Source organism: Gopherus evgoodei, chromosome 8 (assembly GCF_007399415.2).
Source record: "Gopherus evgoodei ecotype Sinaloan lineage chromosome 8, rGopEvg1_v1.p, whole genome shotgun sequence".
Classification (NCBI taxonomy): Eukaryota; Metazoa; Chordata; order Testudines; family Testudinidae; genus Gopherus; species Gopherus evgoodei.
Genome location: NC_044329.1, coordinates 111,694,218 through 111,710,463, shown reverse-complemented (window position 1 = coordinate 111,710,463; position 16,246 = coordinate 111,694,218). Strand labels below are relative to the sequence as shown.

General features: G+C 63.3%; 1 protein-coding gene across 1 annotated transcript; it reads left to right on the top strand.

Moving 5' to 3' along the window:
* Window positions 1–261: 261 nt before the first annotated feature.
* On the top strand, window positions 262–14,609 carry CCDC24 (coiled-coil domain containing 24). Its single transcript, XM_030572476.1, has 9 exons — window positions 262–307; window positions 1,367–1,536; window positions 2,925–3,109; window positions 4,807–4,926; window positions 7,950–8,036; window positions 9,692–9,746; window positions 12,195–12,264; window positions 12,574–12,691; window positions 13,393–14,609. The coding sequence occupies exons 2-9, from the start codon at window positions 1,381–1,383 to the stop codon at window positions 13,829–13,831; spliced, it is 1,230 nt and encodes a 409-aa protein (XP_030428336.1). The 5' UTR covers window positions 262–307; window positions 1,367–1,380; the 3' UTR covers window positions 13,832–14,609.
* The last annotated feature ends 1,637 nt before the right edge of the window (window positions 14,610–16,246 follow it).

Here is a 16,246-nt window from a genome sequence, read left to right as displayed (position 1 = left end):
CCCTCCCCTGTACCCCCGTGCCCCTCCCCTCTGCCAGCCCCGCCCCCTCCCCTGTACTCCCGTGTCCCCTCCCCCTTCCAGCCCCGCCCCCTGCGCCCCCTCCCCCAGCCCCGCCGCTGCAGCGCGTGTCCCACCGGGGCGGGGCCGGGCCGGGCACCGTGTGGTCGCTTCTCCTTTAAGGGGCCGAGCTGGCGGAAGGGGGCGGGGCGTCTCTATGGAGACGGGGAGTTTTATCCTGGTAACGGGGGGCGAGGAGCGTCGGGCTGGAAGGGGTGGAGCCACCCTCCTCCCGGGCTGTGCGGGTTCGGTGGGGCAGGGCCTGGGGGGCTCCGTGGGGCGGGGGTAGAGGGAGGCTTGGGGGCAATGGGGGTAGATGGGCTGGGGATGGGGGGTTAGGAGCAGTGAGTCATAGATGGGGTGTGGGGCTGTGGGGGGGCAGACGGGGTGGAGGGCAGTGGGGTGGCAGACAGTGGGGGGCAGATGGGGTGTGGGGCTGTGGGATGGTAGATGGGGTGGGGGCAGTGGGGGGACAGACGGGGTGGAGGGCAGTGGGGTGGCAGACAGTGGGGGGCAGTGGGGGGCAGATGGGGTGTGGGGCTGTGGGATGGTAGATGGGGTGTGGGGCTGTGGGGGGGCAGATGGGGTGGCAGACAGTGGGGGGCAGATGGGGTGTGGGGCTGTGGGATGGTAGATGGGGTGGGGGCTGTGAGGGGGCAGACGGGGTGGAGGGCAGTGGGGTGGCAGACAGTGGGGGGCAGATGGGGTGTGGGGCTGTGGGATGGTAGATGGGGTGGGGGCTGTGGGGGGGCAGACGGGGTGGAGGGCAGTGGGGTGGCAGACAGTGTGGGGCAGTGGGGGGCAGATGGGGTGTGGGGCTGTGGGATGGTAGATGGGGTGGGGGCAGATGGGGTGTGGGGCAGTGGGGTGGCAGACAGTGTGGGGCAGTAGGGGACAGATGGGGTGTGGGGCTGTGGGATGGTAGACAGGGTGGGGGCAGTGGGGGGACAGACGGGGTGGAGGGCAGTGGGGTGGCAGACAGTGGGGGGCAGATGGGGTGTGGGGCTGTGGGATGGTAGACGGGGTGGGGACAGTGGGGGGACAGACGGGGTGGAGGGCAGTGGGGTGGCAGACAGTGGGGGGCAGATGGGGTGTGGGGCTGTGGGATGGTAGATGGGGTGGGGGCAGATGGGCTGTGGGGCAGTGGGGTGGCAGACAGTGTGGGGCAGTAGGGGACAGATGGGGTGTGGGGCTGTGGGATGGTAGACAGGGTGGGGGCAGTGCGGGGACAGATGGGGTGGGGCTCAGCCGAACAACAGGGGCCTGCCTGCGCTGAGCCAGCCTGACCCCCCTCTCCCCTCCCCTGCAGCGGGCACAGCCCCCATGTTCCCTGCGCCCGGCGGCCCTGGGGAGCCCTGGCAGCCGCTGCCCTCGCTCTGGAGGCTGGTGGAGGAGCAGGTGGTGCCCAGCGAGAAGCCCGAGGTGAAGAGCATCCTGGGGGCGGACGTGGTGGAGCGCAGCTTGGAGCTGCATGCGGAGGTGAGCCCCCTGTGCCAGCCCTGGGTCTGGCCCCCTGCTGCCCCCCGCCCAAGGAGCTGCCCTCATCCCACAGGAGCAGTTCATTTCCCTTGGGGTTTAGCCGCCCAGACCCAGCCCAGTGCCCCTCCTGGCTGGGTGCAGGCAGCTCCCCTACTGGGGGGGAGGGTGTCCAGTGGGGCAAGGCAGGATCCTGGCATTGAACGGGCTGGGCTGGGATATCAGGGATGTGGCCTGAGGGCAGCCCTGCTGGGGGGTTGGGGGTAGGACCTGCCCATCGGAGAGCCAGGCCCGGGTTCTCCTGCAGCCTCCTGGTCTGGGCTTGGTCCTTCACTTGCGCTGCTAACGGCCTCAGCAGATGTGGGTCCCCTCCTGCCGGTCCCTTACAGAGGGGCCTCATCCCATGCCCAGGGCTGGGCTCAGCTGTTGCCCAGTGAGCTGTGTGGGGCTGTGCCGGGGGTGGGGAGCAGTCCTTTTCCCAGTGGGAGAAACATCATTCTTTGGCACTGTGAGTGGTGCCACCCTGGCCATGGGCCCCTCCTGCATTTCCTGTGGGGAGAGTCCGGCCCCGAACAGAAACGCCCGCCCTCAGGGAACATGGGGTGTTTGGGGGGGGGGGGGTGAAGGGATCCCCTGGGTGAAGGGATCCCACATAATCTCCTCCCATCCAGGGGTGTGTGTCTCCTTCACCCTCCTTCAGGCCCCGTGTTTGTTGTCAACTGCTGTGCCAGAGCCATGATGCCCTGGGGCAATGCCAGAGCTGTAGCCTGGCTCCTTTCACACGCTTCTCTGTGGGCCCTGAAACAGCCCTTCCTGCTCCCCCCTGCCCCTCACCCTGCCCCCCCGACCTGCACTCCTTTCTACATGGCAATGGCCTCAGAACAGGGGCCTGCCCCTCCCCCTGAGGAATGATGCATGTCTGCATCCATCCCCCCCCATTGGGAAGCAAGGGGGCCCCCTGACCCTTCTCCCGGGGGGGAGTCCCAGCCGTTTTCCCCCGGCTCTGGCACCGCCCTGTGATGCCTGGCTTACTCCTCACACTCCTTGCTCAGGCTGCGGGACACTGGGGGAGAGTGGGGGGCAGCAGCTTCAGGCCTTTTCGGGAGCCCAAATGCTGCTGGCCTGTGCCCTCTGCCCTGACTGTGGAGTCATGGTGCCCTGGGGCTCCTGTCTGGGGATGGGGTTGGGGAGTGTCTGCATGTGTGTGTGGGGTGCATGTGGGAGGGATGTCCTCCTCCCTGCTGCCAGCCTGTGGGGGCCTGCCTGCCCCTCCCCCTCCATGCAGAGTCCCCCTTGGGCCATGGGGTCAGACCCGGTGCAATGCCATGGGGCTGAGGTGGGGCTCGGGGCTGCGTTCCCAGGTAATGCCTCTCCTGCCCCATGCTGTCTAGGTGGAGACCCTGGTGGAGCTGTGGCGGGAGGAGTGCTTGTCCTGCACTGGGCTGGATCAGTGCCACCCGCAGGGGGCTGGGGGCTGGGCTCTCCTGACAGCCCCCCCGCACCTCAAGGAGTTGGTGAGACTGGAGCTCCGGCTGCTGCTCCTCAGCCTCCAGCAGAAGGCGTCCCAGGAGGGCAGGTACCCAGGCTGGGTGGGGTCCTGGGCACTGAGCCCCCCATGGTCCTGCCACGAACCCCCAGGATCGTGCCCTGCCCCTTGCTTGGGAACGGTTTCTGGGAGGAACCTTCAGTGTGCCAGACCCCCACCCTCCAGGGCTTGCACCACCACCTCCGAGACAGTTCTGGGCACCCCCCTTCTCCAGCGTGTGCCCCGAGATGCCCCTGGGGGAGCTTGGTGCAGGGACTGATGCACCCCCAGCGCCTGCAGCGGGGCCAGGCCAGGTGGGTTTATTGTCAGCGGGATGCAGCATGGCCGGCCCTGTGTCTGCCTGACCCCCAGGAGCCCCCGCCTCCTTCCTGCAGCCTCCCCCACCAGTCCTTTGGTCTGGGCTCAGTTTCCCTGCTGAGAGGTGAGGAATCCAGCTCCCTTGGGCCCCCCCACCAGTCCTTTTTCATGGCCCATCCTGGCTCAGCCAGCTGCGCCATCCCTATCTCCATCTCCCAGTTTGCCTGTCCCCCTCCCCGCCCTGGTAACGCTGTATCATGGACTCGCGCGTCATGCCCGCTCTTGGCCCCGTGCGGTCTGTGGGGGATGCCCCTTTCAGTGCGACAGCCCTTCTCGGGGGTCCACTCTCTCTCAGGGTCAGGCCCCTCCACCTCCTGGAGCCGCACCTTTCTGAGCCTTAGCACGTCTGTCTCTGCCATGGGCCCCCCTAGGGAGTCCCCTTGCTCTGGGCTCCCAGGGCCTCCACTCCCAGAGGGAATAATGCCCCCTCCCATCATTCTCTAGGCTGGAGGGACCGTCAGCCAGCAGAAAACAAGGGAGTTTATTGAGTATTGATCACAGCAGAGGAAACTCTCAGGGCCTCAGTCGGCATGGGGGGCACCTGGGGGTGGGGGTTACCTTTGTGCTGCCCCTGCTGTGCTGTAGGGTCGGTGCTCTACCTGGTGCTGCTGGAAGGGCCCTGCTGGGGGTCGAGAGGCGAGGACCCACGCATGTGCAGCCGTACCCCGCCCCCAGCTGGAATTTCTGGCTGCCTGGCAGGGCCGGGGGTGCAGGGCCTGTCTGCAGGGCTGCGCTCACGGCTGGCTGAGCCCTTCTCCCTGCTGGGGCTGGGCTTGCGGAAGAGCTGACGCAGCAGCCGCCCGGCTTAGCCGCTCTCTGGGCCAGCTGAGCTGCCCGAAGCGCTTCGAAGGGCTCTGGGGGCCAGACATGAGCCAGGGGCGGCCCAGTCCCCCAGCAGCGCTGGAGACTCTGCTTGGGCCATGGTGAGGGGTCACGGGGAGGGGGCTGGGGCAGAGTGGGGAGATGCCCTGGGACGGGCTGGGCACTGAAGACCCTACCAGGCAGCAGGGCGCCTGGTCCTGGTCCTTTCCATTGCTGCTGGTTTCCTGTGCCTGGGCTCACTTTGTCCTCGCCCCTGGCTCTGCCAGTGCCCCTTGATCCTGATCCCCAGGCTGGGACTGTGCCCAGCATGAGCAGCGCTGGGTGTTCTGCCCTGGGCGATGTCTGGCCGGAGCCTGGGCTTCCTGCTTGGGGGCATCCCTAATGCCAGCTCTTCCTGCTCCTCATGGGCTGCCCAGCCCTGGCTCCTGAGCCCCTCCAGCTGGTGTCCTGGGTTGTTTGGTGCCCTGGCTGATCTTGGCTCCCCAGCCCAACCTCCCAGGGTCCAGCCCAGGGCAGGGGGATCATGCCACGTCTCCTTCTCACCACAGGGACACAGCCGGGGCCATCGCTAAGTACAGCCCCCACGTGGTCAGCTTTGCCCTGGGGCCGCATGCTGGAGGGGAGTGTGCAGGACAGGAAAGGTCCCTGGCTGGGAGCTCCAGCACCAGGTGGGTCTGTGCCCGGGCATGGTGAGTGCTGCCTCTGCCCCTCAGCTGGACAGGTGGTCAACCCAGCTGGCCCCCATCCTGTGGTGTCTGGGCCCCTCAGTCACGCTCCGCCCTGGGAGCAGGGCTGGGCTCATCTCCAATGGACAGATGGGGACTGGGCCACCCACGAACTGATGCCCCCTGAGCAGCCCTCCCTCCTGTGGGTCAGCAGCAGGGCAGCACCCTCCTGCTCCGCACCATGAGCTGGGGCATGGGGGTGGCGGTCAGAGGATGGGTGGTTTAGGCAGTGTGGGGCCAGCACGATGTATGCCAGATCCTGGCTCCTGCATTGGAGCTCTCCTGAAGCTGGGCACCACGATGATGCCACCCGCCTAAGTGCTGCGCCCCAGTTGTCTCCACTGTCTGTTAACTCTGGAACCTAATGATGACAGGATGCTACAAACTGGTTCCTTTCAAACTCCCAGCTCCTGGTGCTCTGGTTACATTGGGAATATGTGCACATCTTCTGGCCCAAACTGCCCCGGACACCTCCTGTCCTCCCACCCCTCTCTGTCAGTGACCGCCATCCAGCCTTGCACCAGAGCTGAGCCTTTCTCTGCAGGCTTCCTAGGGGCTGACTGTGGGGCCCAGCCCAGGGCCTGGGTCTGTGAGCATGTGGAATGCCCCCGCCCCAGTTGGGTGGGATGAGATAGAGCTGCCAGCCCTGCCCCCACAGGAGGTTTTCATAGATTCATAGACTCTAGGACTGGAAGGGACCTTGAGAGGTCATCGAGTCCAGTCCCCTGCCCTCATGGCAGGACCAAATACTGTCTAGACCATCCCTGATAGATATTTATCTAACCTACTCTTAAATATCTCCAGAAATGGAGATTCCACAACCTCTCTAGGCAATTTATTCCAGTGTTTAACTACCCTGACAGTTAGGAACTTTTTCCTAATGTCCAACCTAAATCTCCCTTGCTGCAGTTTAAGCCCATTGCTTCTTGTTCTATCATTAGAGGCTAAGGTGAACAAGTTTTCTCCCTCCTCCTGATGACACCCTTTTAGATACCTGAAAACTGCTATCATGTCCCCTCTCAGTCTTCTCTTTTCCAAACTAAATAAACCCAGTTCTTTCAGCCTTCCTTCATAGGGCATGTTCTCAAGACCTTTAATCATTCTTATTGCTCTTCTCTGGACCCTCTCCACTTTCTCCACATCTTTCTTGAAATGCGGTGCCCAGAACTGGACACAATACTCCAGTCAAGGTCTGACCAGCGCAGAATAGAGCGGAAGAATGACTTCTGTCTTGTTTACAACACACCTGTTAATGCGTCCCAGAATCACGTTTGCTTTTTTTGCAACAGTATCACACTGTTGACTCATATTTAACTTGTGGTCCACTATGACCCTAGATCTTTCTGCCATACTCCTTCCTAGACAGTCTTTTCCTATTCTGTATGTGTGAAACTGATTGTTCCTTCCTAAGTGGAGCACTTTGCATTTGTCTTTATTGAACTTCATCCGGTTTACCCCAGACCATTTCTCCAATTTGTCCAGATCATTTTGAATTATGACCCTGTCCTCCAAAGCAGTTGCAATCCCTCCCAGTTTGGTATCATCTGCCAACTTAATAAGCGTACTTTCTATGCCAGCATCTAAGTCGTTGATGAAGATATTGAACAGAGCCGTTCCCAAAACAGACCCCTGCGGAACCCCACTTGTTATACCTTTCCAGCAGGATTGGGAGCCATTAATAACTACTCTCTGAGTACGGTTATCCAGCCTGTTATGCACCCAACTTATAGTAGCCCCATCTAAATAGTATTTGCCTAGTTTATCGATAAGGATATCATGCGAGACTGTATCAAATGCCTTACTGAAGTCTAGGTATACCACATCCACTGCTTCTCTGTTATCCACAAGACTCGTTATCCTATTAAAGAAAGCTATCAGATTGGTTTGACACGATTTGTTCTTTACAAATCCATGCTGGCTATTCCCCATCACCTTACCACCTTCCAAGTGTTTGCAGATGATTTCTTTAATTACTTGCTCCATTATCTTCCCTGGCACAGAAGTTAAACTAACTGGTCTGTAGTTTCCTGGGTTGTTTTTATTTCCCTTTTCATAGATGGGCACTATATTTGCCCTTTTCCAGTCTTCTGGAATCTCTCCCATCTCCCATGACTTTCCAAAGATAATAGCTAGGGGCTCAGATACCTCCTCTATTAACTCCTTGAGTATTCTAGGATGCATTTCATCGGGCCCTGGTGACTTGCAGGCATCTAACTTTTCTAAGTGATTTTTAACTTGCTCTTTTTTTATTTTATCTTCTAAACCTACCCCCTTCCCATAAGTATTCACTACGTTAGACATTCCTTCAGACTTCTCAGTGAAGACCTAACAAAGAAGTCATTAAGCATCTCTGCCATTTCCAAGTTTCCTGTTACTGTTTCTCCCTCCTCACTGAGCAGTGGGCCTATCCTGTCCTTGGTCTTCCTTTTGCTTCTAATGTATTGATAAAAAGTCTTCTTGTTTCCCTTTATTCCCATAGCTAGTTTGAGTTCATTTTGTGCCTTTGCCTTTCTAATCTTGCCCCTGCATTCCTGTGTTATTTGCCTATATTCGTCCTTTGTAATCTGACCTAGTTTCCATTTTTTATATGACTCCTTTTTATTTTGCAGGTCACGCAAGATCTCATGGTTAAGCCAAGGTGGTCTTTTGCCACCTTTTCTATCTTTCCTACCCATCGGAATAGCTTGCTTTTGGGCCCTTAATAGTGTCACTTTGAAAAACTGCCAACTTTCCTCAGTTGTTTTTCCCCTCAGTCTTGATTCCCGTGGGACCTTACCTATCAGCTCTCTGAGCTTACCAAAATCCACCTTCCTGAAATCCATTGTCTCTATTTTGCTGTACTCCCTTCTACCCTTCCTTAGAATTGCAAACTCTATGATTTCATGATCACTTTCACCCCCCAATGGTTCTGGGAAAGGGCCCCCCCCAACATGGTTCCCTGACAAACTCTGTCTGCTCTGCCCCAGCCCAGGCCCCAGCCTCGTCCACTGCCTGGAGCCCCTCAAGGACAAGCTGAGCATCTCCCGCATCCACCAGGCGCAGGCCCATCTCCGGTAGGTGAGCTGGGCTGGCAGAGGCCATCCACCCCACCGCAGCCCAGGGCTGCCTGCGGGCAGCCAGGGAGAGGCCCAGCAGCTGGCCCTGGGAACAGAGGGGGACTGGAGCAAGTGCCTCCGCATGGCACAGGGAGGGGTGGGTTGGAGCAGGGGGCCGTGCCAGGGCTCAGAGCGATGCCCCCAGTGCCGCAGCTCTGCCCTTCTAGCCCAGCACCGCTGTGGCCTCACTCTGGGCTCTGCACCAGAAAATCTCCCAGCTTCGCCCCCCATGGCTGCACCCTGCCGCAGTCTCCTGGCAAGAGCCAAGTCTAACGCCCCAGCTGAGGGTCCAGACTGAGGGGCACTGCAGAGCTGTGGGAGGAGCCCAGGGCTGGGATACCGGGGGCTGTGGGTTGGGAGTGAGGGGCACCGGCAGAGCTGTGTATGGGGAGCCCAGGGCTGGGATTGCAGGGGCTGTGGGTTGGGACTGAGGGGCACTGCAGAGTTGGGGGTGGGGAGACCCCAGGGCTGGGATAACGGGCTATGGGTCAGGACTGAGGGGCACTGCCCCAGCGCTCTCCGGCTGCCTTCCCTGGCAGGGCTGCTGCTGTGTCCTGTGTGCAGAGGCTGGTAGACGGGCCTGGGGCCCGCGGCTTGGGGAGAACAAAGGGTGGATTGTGGAGAATGAGGACCCGATGGGCCAGAGGGGAAGCAGGTCCTGTGGGCTGTCTGGGCTGCCCTGCCCCCTTGCTGCCTGGCCCCTGTGTGCTGCCAGCTGGGGGGCAGCCAGGCCTCCTAGAGGGGAAGGGCACTTGGGGGGCAATGGCCGTTCCACCCCTGCAGGACCCAGCGGGCTGCCCAGGTGGAGGCCGCGGACTGGCGTGCCCAGGGGACTTGCGCAGGGGGAGTCTTCCTGCTCCCAGGCAGCCTGGGGTGGGGCGGTGCCCCCTGCTCATCCTGCCATCCCAGGAGTGCTTAGTGGGAGGGGCTGTGCACAGAAAGGGGCCCTGCCCACTGCGCTGCTCCTGGCCTGGCCCAGGGCTGAGGGGCACAGTGCTTGGGGATCCAGGGCTGTGGGGGGCAGCGTGGGCTGGGGGGGACCAGGGCTGGGGGGTCCAGCGTGGGCTGGGGGGCCGGGCTCTGTCCCTGGCTCTGCCGTTAGCTCCCTGGGTGCCTGCCTTCCCTGCTCTGTGCCTGTCCTCAGTGGCAGGGTCGTGATGGTTCCCAGCCCCGGGACAGGGAGGCTGTGAGTACTGGGGGTTACCTGTCCCTAGCCTCCAGGCGCCCCCTAGGGCCCAGCCCCTCCTCCTCCAGACATGGACTCCCACCCCGGGAGGTCGGTCCTCTGTCTGCTCTCCTGACCCTAAGGGCAGGGCCAGCCTCGGTGCCCCACACAGCTCCAGGACTGGGGTTCCCTGGGAGGCAGGTTAACCCTGGCATCTGGTGAGACAAGGGCCCACTGCCAGGTGTTGTGAGGGGGCTGGCCGTCAGCGTAGTCACTCCCTTATTTCCCATCCCCATCTCGTACTGGTGCAGCATCCCAGGGAAACTGAGGCACACCCCATGTTAGCAGAAGAGAGTAAACTAGTAAAACTCCCATGCCCCATTCCCAGGTTAATACTCTCTAGTCCCTTTTCCATGATACCTGCCTAACCCACCTGTCTCCTCTGCAGGGCCCTGCTGGAGGAGGAGTGCCATGCCCTGGAGAGACACATCTGCCACCTCCAGGTAGGACCCTGGATGGTGGGATCAGCAGGGGGCACCGGCCCTGCCTTGAGCTGCCTGGGAGCAGAGAGTCACCCCCCAGCCACCCTGCACACCTCACCAGGCGGGAGGCTGTCCCTGGTCATGCCAGGCCGTGGCCACCACCAGGGGAGCCTGCTGGGCCCTGCAGAGATGGACTTTCCCTGCCCCCCGGGGCTTGTGTGTGCAGTGGGAGGGCTGCTGGCAGGAGCAGTGGGATCGCCTGGCCGTGAGCCCTGACCCTGCCAAGGGAGCCCTGCGGGGGAAGGGGGAGTGTCCCCTCTGTGAGGCGCTGGTTGTGAGGTCCCGCAGGTTTCGTCTGTTAGAACAAGGGGCCCCCTGGCAGGAGCTTGGGGGATCGTGGCATTTCCAGGCCTCTCCAGCTGGCCATGCCAAGACTGCCTTGGGCAGGCCCTGGCTCACAGCCCTTCCTGGGTGTGCCGCTCTTCTCCCATGGGCACTGGACAGAGGACAGTGGGTCACTCACCAGGGCCCGTTGCTCTTGGAGGGTCCTGTGCACACCGCTACTGACGCGGCCAGGCTGGGCAAGTGGCCCCAGGGGCCTGGCTGCCCGCACACCGCTCCCAAAAGCTGGAGGGTGCTGCTGTGGGTCGATGACTTCTCCCACCTGGCTGAGGGCCGGCCCCAGGCCTCGGCCAGCTCCCATCCCCTCCTGGCTGCAGGCGGGAGCTGGAGAGACGCTCCAGGGCAGTGGGCAAGGCGGGTGGGTCCAGCTCCCAGCACCTCCAGGAGCAGGGCAGGCTCCCACCAGCTGGGGGCAGTGGGGGGAAGGGTCTGCAGAAGGGTCCGTGCTGCGTGCTGGGGGTCGCTGTGCTGGCACCGCAGGGCACCAAGACCCGGCAGCACCTGGTGTCCCAGCATGTCCTGGGGGCACTTGGCTGGTATCTTTTGGCCGTGGGTGGGTGGCACCTGGGTGGTGCTGTTGGATTGCCCTGGGCTGGTGCAGGCTAGGGGGGAAGGGGGGGACTCTCGCAGGGTCCCTGAAGGTGCAGTGGCTGGCACCTGCCATCGCTGCCCCCGGAGTGGCTGAGGGGTGGGCCGAGCTGAGATGGCGGGAGGTGGGGGTCTCTGGGGCCTTCGCACCAGCTGCGCTGAGAGAGGGGCCAGCTTCTTGCAGATCTCCGCAGGCCCGGATCCTGGGCCTGCCAGCCCCACAGGGCACAGCCATGGCCCCTGGCACTGCGAGAGCTGTAATGGGCAGGGGCTGGGAGATCCCCGGGTGTCTGGACCAGCACAGGGGGTGGCCCAGTCCTGGGCAGCCCTCCCTAACAGCAGCTCTCAGAGCAGTCCCTGAAGGAGAGATGGGGGGGGGGGGCAGCATAGGCTACTGGGTAGAGTGTGTGGCGGGGTGAGGCTGGGAGCCAGGACTCCTGGGCTCTCTCCCCGGCTCTGGGGGAGGAGGGGAGTCTGGTGGGGTTAGAGCAGGGGGGGCTGGGAGCCAGGACTCCTGGGTTCTCTCCCTGGCACTGGGAGGGGAGTAGAGTCTGGTGGGTTAGAGCAGGGGAGGGGTTGGGAGCCAGGACTCCTGGGTTCTCTGGGCTCTGGGAGGGGAGTGGGGGTTGGGGGGTTAGAGCAGGGGAGGGGTTGGGAGCCAGGACTCCTGGGTTCTCTCCCTGGCACTGGGAGGGGAGTAGAGACTGGTGGGTTAGAGCAGGGGAGGGGTTGGGAGCCAGGACTCCTGGGTTCTCTGGGCTCTGGGAGGGGAGTGGGGGTTGGGGGGTTAGAGCAGGGGAGGGGTTGGGAGCTAGGACTCCTGGGTTCTCTCCCTGGCACTGGGAGGGGAGTAGAGTCTGGTGGGTTAGAGCAGGGGAGGGGTTGGGAGCCAGGACTCCTGGGTTCTCTGGGCTCTGGGAGGGGAGTGGGGGTTGGGGGGTTAGAGCAGGGGAGGGGTTGGGAGCCAGGACTCCTGGGTTCTCTCCCTGGCACTGGGAGGGGAGTAGAGTCTGGTGGGTTAGAGCAGGGGAGGGGTTGGGAGCCAGGACTCCTGGGTTCTCTGGGCTCTGGGAGGGGAGTGGGGGTTGGGGGGTTAGAGCAGGGGAGGGGTTGGGAGCCAGGACTCCTGGGTTCTGTGCTGGGAAGGGGATTGTGGCCAAGTGAAGTGGCAGCGCCCTCTGCTGGGGGCCGGCGGCCTCGGCCGCTGCACGGTTGGGGTCTGGGTTTCCCAGTCCAGCATATGCTGGTGGAATATTTCATGGGGCCTTTTCCGGGCAGTGCCATGGCGATGGGCCAGGGACAGTCCGGCCCCCTGGAGGCGCTGAGTTGCAGGCACTCCTGTCCCGGACGGGTGTCCATCAGTGGAGATGGCAGGGGCCCCTGCCCTGCACGGAGAGACCCTACAATAACAAACATCCCCACCCCCACCCCGGGGGCAGTGGGGCAGGCCGAGCTCTGACTCTCTCCCCCTCTCCCCAGTGTTGCCTGGAGGAGGAACACCGGGCCGCCGTGGGGCTAGTGCAGCCGGCACAGGAGCCAACGATGGCTGGTAAGGGACCTGCCTGACCTCTCCCGGGATGGCCTGTGCGGGGAGCACACAGCCAGTGCCCCGGCCCAGCCTCCCCGCCACAGTCGGGCTCCAGCGCCACATCCCCAGCATGGAGATGCAGCTGGCTCTGGGGAGGTGTGCGGGGGTGTTTAACAGCCACACTGGAACAATGCCCATAGTGCAGGGCAGCCAGGAGCTGGCTGAGCTGGTGGCACTGAGGGAGGTGAGCTCATGCTGCACCCCCCAGGCAGTGCTTGGGGCAGGCCAGTGAGGGGTTCTGCCTCTCACTGGCATGCCCCTTCCGTGCAGAGCTGCAGGAGCAGAGACGAGCCATGAAGCGGGATCTGCAGCTGGGCCAGTTGGACCCCAGGACTGGCCTCTCCCAGGAGGTCCAGTGCCCTGAGCCTGCAGCCCCCCAACAGCCCAGGTAACCCCCTTTGAAGAAATTGCCCAGAAATTGCATACCAGCAAATACAAGCACCTCAGGCTGGGGATTGAGGGGCACTGGCAGGGCTGTGCGTGTGGGGTGGAGAGGGGGCCCAGGGATGGGATGGGGTGGGCTGTGGGTCAGTTCGAGGGGCACCGGCAGGGCTACAGGGACCTCAAGGGGCAGTGGGTTGGAGTGAGGGGCACTGGCAGGGCTGCAGAAGGCAGGCTGGGACCCCTGGGGGGCAGTGGGGAGGAGTGAGGGGAGCAGGCTGGGACCCCTGAGGGCAGCAGGTTGGAGTGAGGGGAGCAGGCTGGGACCCCTGGGGGGCAGTGGGGAGGAGAGAGGGGAGCAGGCTGGGACCCCAGAGGGCTCTGGGTTGGAGGGGAGCAGGCTGGGACCCCAGAGGGCTCTGGGTTGGAGGGGAGCAGGCTGGGACCCTGGGGGCAGCGGGTCCGAGTGAGGGGAGCAGGCTGGGACCTGAGAGGGCTCTGGAGAGGAGTGCTGGTTGCAGGGAGGCCCATTGCTGGATTATCGCAGGGCCTCGGCCTGTCACGGCAGGCTGGGGTGGTGGGCTCGGAGTAGGTCCCGGCTCAGCCCTGCTCCCAGAGCTTTAGCCCGTGTCAGGTGTGGGGGACGGGGTGGAAAGTGATCCGTCCCACCTGTGCTCTGCTGATGGCACTGTCTCCCTGACTCTGCAGCTGCCCTGTGGGTATGAGGAGCCCTGCACCAGTCTGCGTGTCCCCCTGCCTGGCACCGGCTGCTCCGTCCCTGTCGGGCCGCAGAGAACCAGCACCGCGAGCCCTGGGCAGTGCGCAGGGCCGACTGCCCCCCGCCATGTGCATCTGCTCTCTGGGTGGCCTGGCTGGGGAGCTCCATGGAGGGGCTGCGACCCCTGGCTGGGCCCATGGCCAAGACCAGATGGACAGTGATGCTCAGCACCAGGACCTGGCCACACCATCACCCCGGGGAGCTGGGGTCCCTCCTGCAAGCCCAGCCTGCAGCTACCTGGTGCCCCTGCCAGCAGCACCAGCGCCCAGCCTGGCCTTCCTCCCCTCGCCACCCCCAGAGCAGCGCCCGCCCCTGCGCCCCCTCTCTGGCCACCGCCTGAGGCTGCTGGGCTGCCCGGCGCCCAGCTAGTGCAGGGAGCCTCGCCCCGTCCGCCCTGGGGCAGGGGGAGGGGAGCCCGGGGCAGCCTGGGATGGGGAGGGGGTCCTGCCCCAGATCCTCCCAGCTCCAGCACTAGTTCCTGCCCTGCTGGGTCCCTCTGTCCCCAGCTCGGCCTTGCTCTGCCCTGGAGGCAACCCACCTGCTGGGGCATCTTGTGGGGCAGATCCTGAGCTGAGCACTGGGCCTGGCCTGCCCCCTCCTGGATGCCCCCTGCCATGGTGCGTGGGGAGCTGTGCACTGGCCTAGTGGTCAGGTGGGGGAGGGGCACAGGTACCATGTGCCCAGGGGGTAGGGGGCAGGAGGCTGCCTGGGGCCTGGGCACTTCTCCGTGCTCCTGCCTCTGGGGGGATGGGCCCTTGTAGCTGGAGGCAGGTGCTGGGTCTCCTGACCCCAGGCTGGCACCGTGCCCTCTCTGCGGGGCCCCCTGCTCTCACCCACCCTGGGCAGGACCCACACAGCTTCCCCCCCCCCCAGCCTGAGGCTAGGAGCTGGGACCTGCTGTGGGCCTGCCGGGTGCCTCTGCCTAGCGCCAGCGAGTTGCAAGGCCAGGTGTCAGGGCAGGGCCTGGTGGCTGGGATTGGGGCCTGAGGACCCGTCGAGCTCCTGACTGCCCTGGGCCAGGCCTGGGTGGGCAGTACTATGGGGGCAGGATACCAGGGTCTCTCAGGCGTGCCTCTCCCCCAAAGAAAGGCAGCTAGCACACGGACGCAGGAATATAAATTTCATTAAAATCTATCAGACTTTAAAACTCTACACGGGGCGGCGGCGCGGCCCAGCCCCAGCACCGTATCGCTACCCATTAGACGGGAAGAGGGGCGTGGACATCACTGGCACTGGACATCACTGGGGCAGGGCACAGGATCCATGCAGGAAGAAGTGCAGGCAGGGAAAGGTGCCGACAGGGCTCCGCAGGGCCCCCCAGTGTTGGCACGTTCCCCAGCCGCTGCCTTGGTGATAGGAGTGGGGCCAGCTCCGCTGCCCATGGCCCCTGGCCCCGGGGATGTGGGTAAGTCCCACCAAACTCGCTTTGATAGTGGCTTGAGCAGCCCCATGGCACCGCATGCCCCCTGCCCTGCCTGTGAGGCTTGGCTTTGATCGGTGCCCTGGCATGGAGGTGGCGGGGCCGTGCCTGGCCCAGGTGGGCGCTAGGCTCCTGGCTGGAGGCGGGTGCCCAAAGGAGTGTATCTGCCCCCCCTTGGGCCAGGCCCAAAGCGGGGGTTGGGGGCAGGGCCCAGCAGCTCCCTGGCCCATGACACACGGAGCCATGGCTTGTATCGCCCCCAGGCACCATGCGGGCTGGGAGCTGGTCCCTCCCTACGCCTGTCTGAGCCAGCCCAGCCCCATGCTGTGGGCACCCTCTGGAGGGGGCTGCAGGCAGTGATCTGGGGAGCACTCCCTCCCCGCTGCAGCCCCTCCCCCATTAATATGCATCTGATGCAGAGGAAAGCACCTGTCAGGGGCAATCGCCCCTCCCCCCCGACTTAATGCTTCTGGCCCCAGGGGCCTCGTGTGCAATTTAGCAGCAGGCTGGGGCGCTGCCCCTCCCCACCATGGGGGCTGTGGGGCCCAGGGTGAGTCCAGCTGGGCCAAGCAATCCCCTTCACAGTCAGGGGCTGGACTTGGCCCCTCGTGCCATAAAGTGCTTCCTCTCCCCGGGGCAGAGCCATGAGGGTGCAGGGGCCACCCCCCAAACCCCATGCTCAGCCACACCAGCAGGGAGCAGACAAGGCCGTGGGTCCTGCTAGTTCTGTGAAGCCCCTCAGGCAGGGCTGAGCAAATGGAGATTCCCCCACCCTCGTGCCAGCCATAGGCTAGGAGTTGGGGCCTGCAGCGACTGGCTGATGGCACAGGCACCTGGCTGGCACTGGCATACAAACCCAGCCAGCTGCCTGAAGGGGGTTCCAAAGAGGATGGATCTAGACTGTTCTCAGTGGTACCAGGTGGCAGAACAAGGAGCAATGGTCTCAAGTTGCAGTGGGGGAGGTTTAGGTTGGATATTAGGAAAACCCTTTTTCACCAGGAGGGTGGTGAAGCACTGGGATGGGTTCCCTAGGGAGGTGGTGGAATCTCCATCCTTAGAGGTTTTTAAGATCAGGCTTGACAAAGCCCTGGCTGGGATGATTTAGTGGGTGTTGGTCCTGCTTTGAGCAGGGGGTTGGACTAGATACCTCCTGAGGTCCCTTCCAACCCTGATAGTCTGTGATTCTATGATGCCCAGCTGCAGCCCCTCCATGGGTTACATCACGGGGGGGGGCTGCACTGACCACGCTCTGCTCACAGCGTGTCAGGGACATGGCCGGGTCTGGCCCTGCGCCCCCAGGCAATGTGCATCAGAGAGAGCTGGATGAGGGTGTATGGGTGTGTGTACACGCATGTGCCTGGGCT

Coding starts and splice junctions, on each gene's coding strand:
- CCDC24 (XM_030572476.1), top strand. CDS start 1,381: ATGTTCCCTGCGCCCGGCGGCCCTGGGGAGCCCTGGCAGCCGCTGCCC. Junction 1,537..2,924: donor GCTTGGAGCTGCATGCGGAG/GTGAGCCCCCTG, acceptor CATGCTGTCTAG/GTGGAGACCCTGGTGGAGCT. Junction 9,747..12,194: donor GACACATCTGCCACCTCCAG/GTAGGACCCTGG, acceptor CCCTCTCCCCAG/TGTTGCCTGGAGGAGGAACA.